The 6,000-nt window shown below is 37.5% G+C and overlaps 1 protein-coding gene across 5 annotated transcripts in view; it reads left to right on the top strand.

Annotated features, from left to right (window-relative positions):
- The first annotated feature begins 978 nt into the window (after positions 1–978).
- Positions 979–6,000, top strand: part of Dph6 (diphthamine biosynthesis 6) — a 175,701-nt gene continuing 170,679 nt past the window's right edge. For all 5 annotated transcript variants that reach the window (XM_026392269.2, XM_026392259.2, XM_026392248.2 and 2 more), the window contains exons 1-2: positions 979–1,034; positions 4,187–4,281. In XM_026392269.2, the coding sequence (XP_026248054.1) occupies positions 1,012–1,034; positions 4,187–4,281 (118 nt within the window). In that variant the 5' untranslated portion in view covers positions 979–1,011. The remainder of the gene's footprint in view (positions 1,035–4,186; positions 4,282–6,000) is intronic.

Here is a 6,000-nt window from a genome sequence, read left to right as displayed (position 1 = left end):
TGCATTAGATGTAATTTTTTCTTCTGCCTGGAACACACCTCCAGTTATATACACTGCTGTTTTCTTTTAAAACTTAGTTCAACTCACCTCCTCAATAAGGCTTACATTGATGCTCTATTTAATTCTGCATTTGCCCCTCTGTTTTGATTCTTTTCAATTTTTCTTTTTAGCACATCTCACTTAACATACTATTTCGTTTTTTAACCATATACTATGTTTGCTTTCCCTACTTCCATATAAACTCCATGAGGGGAATGGTCTGTTTTATTTATGGATATATCCCAAGAGCCTAAAACAGCCCTGGTACATGTAACACCCAATAAAATACTTTGGTGAATTTATTTTGATGCTAGATTTTCTTGCTGCAAGGCAACTGTTCTTTGGTTTAGAGCCCTACTTAGTTTCCCAGCTTCTGGGTTTGACAAAAAGCAATAACCAGAGATGGCCTAGTCATAGGGCTAGTCCTGGAATTTTAAATCACCACAACCCTGCACCTGAGGGGCTCAATTATACACCGGGGCCTCACAGGTTAAGACAACAGAGAAGATATAAGCCAAATAGCTAAAGTGTGTAGCTAGTTTCGTAGGGGTGGTTGAGGGAAGGATGGAAGGAAGGAAGGCAAACCTCCTCTCCTTCTTTCATCTCTTAAGCACATGTGACTTCGAACAACCTCTAACCGAAACATATCCAGTGCCACCTGGGTCCAAAGGTGCGGGACAGGCCTTGCCCTTCTCCCGGCAGCTTCAGTGCCCTCACTTAGGTGGTTATGCTGTGCCTAAACATTATTTTTTTGGGGGGGCGGCGGCCGCCTCTGCTACAGAGCGGAGGCGCGGAGGCGCGGAGGCAGCGTACCCTCAGCGCCCAGACGTCCCGCGAGCAGTAGAAGGGAGAGCAGCACGAGTCCGCGGACAGGCGGTGGAATGAACGCCCGCGTGAGGCCCCCGCCTCACGAGCGGCAGCTGCGGCTCTGACCCCGCCCCTCCAGCCGCACGCACGCGCACTGCATCCAGCATGAGGGTCGTGGCCCTGATCAGGTAACCGGGCGTCGGAGCCGCTTCCCTCTTCCCCGTCTGCCTCTGGTTCCTTCCTGCAGCCTCTGGCGCCCATCGAGCCGGGGTCGGGGTCCCGGCTGCGGTTCTGACCTCGGCGGCTCTTAGCACCTCAGGAAGAGGCGGAGCCTTCGGCCTCTAGGTCCGGCTTTGGCTTGCGCTCCACCTTTCCAGCGGTCGCTACCTCGGGTCTTGTGCCCACACACTCAGATTCACCTGGGGAAACTTTAAAAAAAAAAAAAAAAAAAAAAGTCCTAACGCCTGGGTCCCACCGCCAGAGGCGCTGGTTTAATTACTCCAGAGTGGCCATCCGCGGATTTTTAAAAGCCGTACTGGGCCTTGAAGTTATGAGGGCCACTGCTTGATTCCACGTACTCAGTTAATTAACTCCTGTCCCTTTCTTCCCGGTTTTCTTTGAATTCTTCTACGATCCCCTTAAGTTCACAGATCCGCGGTGTCCTGCCTTTCTCCCTAGGCTTACCGGTTCCCCCCTGCCCTTTCCAGTAAGGTCACCTACTTGTGTGGCTTACCTGAGCTAGGTGAATTGCTTATAGCATCTTCATGTTTCTGTCTTGGAGCTCAAGTACAGAGTGGGAATCTCTTCTCTCCTGATGGAAAAGGAATTGTGCCAGTTTTATGGTACATCTAGTTGCAGTTGCTTCGGATGCTCGTAGTTGCTCTAGTGACATGTTAAAATATACCAAAAGGAGTTTAAAGTACATGATAATCCATCATGTTTAGGTATATAGATAAATGAACCCAAACCAGGCCAGTTTACATGTCTCTTTACTCAATCTATAAATTGAGGCAAAAGGAAACATACTAGCAATATTACAAAAGGGAATTTAGGCTAATAAATATTTGTTTTATGAGATTTGGATTGGAACAGTGCATCTGAAATATGCTGCAATGATACATTCAGAGATTTTGTAGATTTCATAACGTTTAATTCAATGCTCCACGTAATTGATAGTAGTTGACAAAATTGATCAATTAAAGACTCCAGATTCCAGTCCCTCTAGTGACTGAAACATTCCAATTTCTCCTACTAAAATGCCATTCTTGGAAAACTAGACTAATCATTGTTAGTCACACTAATCATTGTTATTCAGTAAATTGCCCATGTGAAGGGAATGATTAAGGTTTAAACGTTGTGGGTTTCATTTGCTCTAGAGATATTAAGAATTAAAGTGGCCCAAGAAAGGAACAATTCACGTCCACAGTCATTTTTCCAAAAGTCTAAGGATTAAAGTAATACACAACCTTAGACTTACTGGTGGGGAGAAGATCTGTGTAGTCTATCACACTAAATATTCTGTAATGTACATATACTGTGTTTATAATAATTTACTAAAGAAAGCAGTGTTGGAAAACTCTTGCTAAACTTTAATAGCTATACAAATGTTAGATATGTCATAAGAATGAATACAAAACCATATGTGTATATACATATGCTTATGAGATATATATACATATACCTATGTATTATTTACTATATATGTTATATATAATTAGGTATTAGATATATGCATTTAGATTTGAACATAGTGAATCTGTTTGCGATTTTGTTTGTGTGTGTATGGCTATATAACAGAGGTAGGATATGTGTGTGCATTTTAGGGAATAATTGAAACTGAGGTTGTTATGTTTCCTTAGACCATAGAACATTATATTCCTGATACATAAACAAGTGTCATCAGATTTTACAATTGAATAACACCTTGAGTATCATTTAAGCAGGCTGTTCTATAATTTTATAATGAAGCATATAAACCCAAGCAGAATGAATAACTTAGCTTAGTATCTGTGAGTTGGAAACTAAATCTCCGGTCTGTAGGAATTCTCACTTAATATATACAGTCATGCCCAGGTATTTATGGGATATCAGTTCCAGGTTCTCCATGGATACCAAAAATCTGCAAGCGCCAAATGCCTCAATGTTATATATAACCTATGAACTTCCAATCATCTTTAGATTACTTATAATCTTTAGATTACCTAACAGTGTAAATAGCTATCATACTATATTGCTTAGTGAATATTGATCAAAAAAGTGTACATGTTTAGTACAGAAGCAATTTTTCAAATATTTTCAATTGACTGAATCCATGGGTGTGGAACCCACAGAAATGGAGGGTTAACTGTACTTACATAATTCATGAAATTTTAAGAGAAGAGTAAGGTAGTCAGCATTTCCCAAAGTTGTTTGCCCTTGAACTCTGTTTTGTTCTTTGACTGTGTATGTTAGGTGAGAAATCCTACAGAGCAGTTAACATTTGGTTGGACAATTGTGTTTTGTAGAACACAATTTGAGAAATAATACTTTGAAACCATACATAAAATGTTAGCATATTTTAAAATAAATTGTAAGGTTAAGTTCTGATTGTGAATGCATGCTTTTCAATCTTTCATATTTGATAGAATTAGTTTCTTTTTGTTTGGGGAAATAGAGTTAGTGATATACAACAGGGGAAGTTTTGAAAGACCTACTTAGGTGAATATCTGAATCTGATGAGAGGGAGCAAGGGCTTTTTTATACTTTGTCTTTTGCATGCTCCCACTCCTTGAGAAGTTCTGAAAATTAGTTGTATATATACAGTGGTAGCTGAAGTGCTCATAGTACTGATGTCTATTAGAATAATTCAGCATTTTGTGTTTCATCTCTATAGAATCTGAAATCATGTATTTAACATTTTGTCATGAAATTGGGACTTAGTTTTAACTTAAAGGGTTTTGTCTAAGGAGTATATGTAATAAGTATTTAGCTAGGATGTAAGTTTTTAAGTGTTTTTATTTGTAAAGCACTTTTTATGTTAATGAAACCTCTGTCACGAACCTAGGAGTTATCATACTTTATTTAGAATGCTCTTTGTTATAATGGTATAATTTTATAAGATCTCCTAAGTTGCAACCTTTGGTATTCAGATAAATTTTCTTATGATATGGAAATTAATGTGTGTCTTATTGTATTCTTGTTATGAAACAGTCCCTCATAAATTTGGAAAATCTGCGTAAATAATGTGTTCTATTTTGATATCTAGCTATTGTATGTTGAATGATGGTCAGTAACCTGATAGTTTACGTATGCTTTCTCTCCCTTTCTCTGTCTCTCACTCTCTTATTAATTTATTTTTTAGTGGTGGGAAAGACAGCTGTTACAATATGATGCAGTGCATTGCTGCTGGGCATCAGATTGTTGCTTTAGCAAATCTAAGACCCGATGAAAACCAAGGTAAGTTTATGATTTTATTAAGAAGTTCTCCAAGTGACTGAAACTCAGATTCAGAATTGCACTTTATTACATGCAGTAGACAGAGGGGGAAAAAAAGAACCAGTGAATATTTAGCCAGATAAGATGTTCAATTCTTCATAGAAATCATTGTTATTACTTACATATCCTTTAATTTTCATAACAACTCCTAGAAAGAGGCATTATTATTCTTACTTTTAGTAGATTGGAATACTGAAGCTTTTGAATTTAAGTCTGTTCAAAGTAAAATAGCTAGCACAAACTTTTCAGAGCTGAGACTTGAAACCTCTTACTTCAGAATACACTGCCATTCCACTACACCTTATTTCCAAGTGTTGCAGGCAGTATATAGGTAGGTAAGATACAGTTTCATTTTGGCTTTTTTCCCCTTTTTTTCTTTCTTTTTATTCCCCCAATTAGAATTTTTTAAAAAATATATATGCTCACGAATTTGCTTTACTCTTTTGTTACATCTACATAATTAAACTGCTAAAATGTAAGGGAGAAAAGATTAGCACTGGCCTAATTTACAATTTTTGCTTTTCTACATGTCTCTTCTAATAAGATGTTTTTATCATCCCCATACATAATATTTTTTCATACTCTATGCTTTTCATTTACTGTTGTTTTAGAATGAATTAAATGAGTAATATATGCGAAAACATTAATCATAGTTTCTGGTGTGAAGAAGGTATCCTGCAAATTTAGTTGAATGAGAATATTTCCTTTCTTCCCTTTTTTTCTTTTCCTCCCTTCAGTCCTCCTTCCCTCCCATCTTTTCTTCCTTCTTTTCCTTTCTCCTGTGCCTTCTTCTCAGGGCTGCCAATCTGTAGTGTTTCTATTTTTTTTTTTTTTTTAAGAGAGAGTGAGAGAGGGAGAGAGCGAGAGAATTTTTTTTAGTATTTATTTTTTAGTTCTCGGCGGACACAACATCTTTGTATGTGGTGCTGAGGATCGAACCCAGGCCGCACGCATGCCAGGCAAGCGCGCTACTGCTTGAACCACATCCCCAGCCCAAGTATTTCTATTTTTATCTAATTTTATAGTTGTTTCTATTAATTTTCTCTTAGCCTTATAACTCCAAGTTAATTGATTATAATTTTTGAGAGGAGAGTTCATAACTTTCATCTTCCATGGAATATTTCTTTGCATTTGGGACAGGTCTATGACCCCGGTCAGAGTTCACTCAAGAGTTTGTTGATGGACAAATGAATAATGAACACACTTGAATTAGCTCTGGGATAGAGAGCAGTTATTTCAGTCAGGTATTTGAATTTTCTTTTCTCCTGTGACCAAGACCCAAGTAATGTTGGAAGCAATGTGGAAAAATAGACGTCAGAAGTTTTTTATAAAAAGAAGTAGAACATATTCTATAGAGAGTCCAGAGTTAATACACACTTTGAGGGTTCTGATGATGAGAAATAGCTACTTTTTTTTAAGTAGTGAGTTTTTTTTTTTTTTTTAAATGCTCTTCTTATTCTAAAATCAAGAAAGAGAAAACTCTCTTAGGGTAATCAAGAACTGTACTGTAACCTATATCTTATAAAAGAAGAAAGTACATCTTTAAATTAGACCTGTTAGTGAAATGGAGGCATTTAGTTAGAATAGTGTTAGTGATTTAAAAAATTTCAATAATAAGAATTAAAATATTGTAAAGTAAAAAGCTGGAAAAATCAGCTGAAACTATCATAGAGGAGAACA

The sequence above is a fragment of the Urocitellus parryii genome, chromosome 6, assembly GCF_045843805.1.
Source record: "Urocitellus parryii isolate mUroPar1 chromosome 6, mUroPar1.hap1, whole genome shotgun sequence".
NCBI lineage: Eukaryota > Metazoa > Chordata > Mammalia > Rodentia > Sciuridae > Urocitellus > Urocitellus parryii.
Note: the sequence above shows the minus strand (reverse complement) of the source record. Positions and strands in the feature narration are given on the sequence as shown.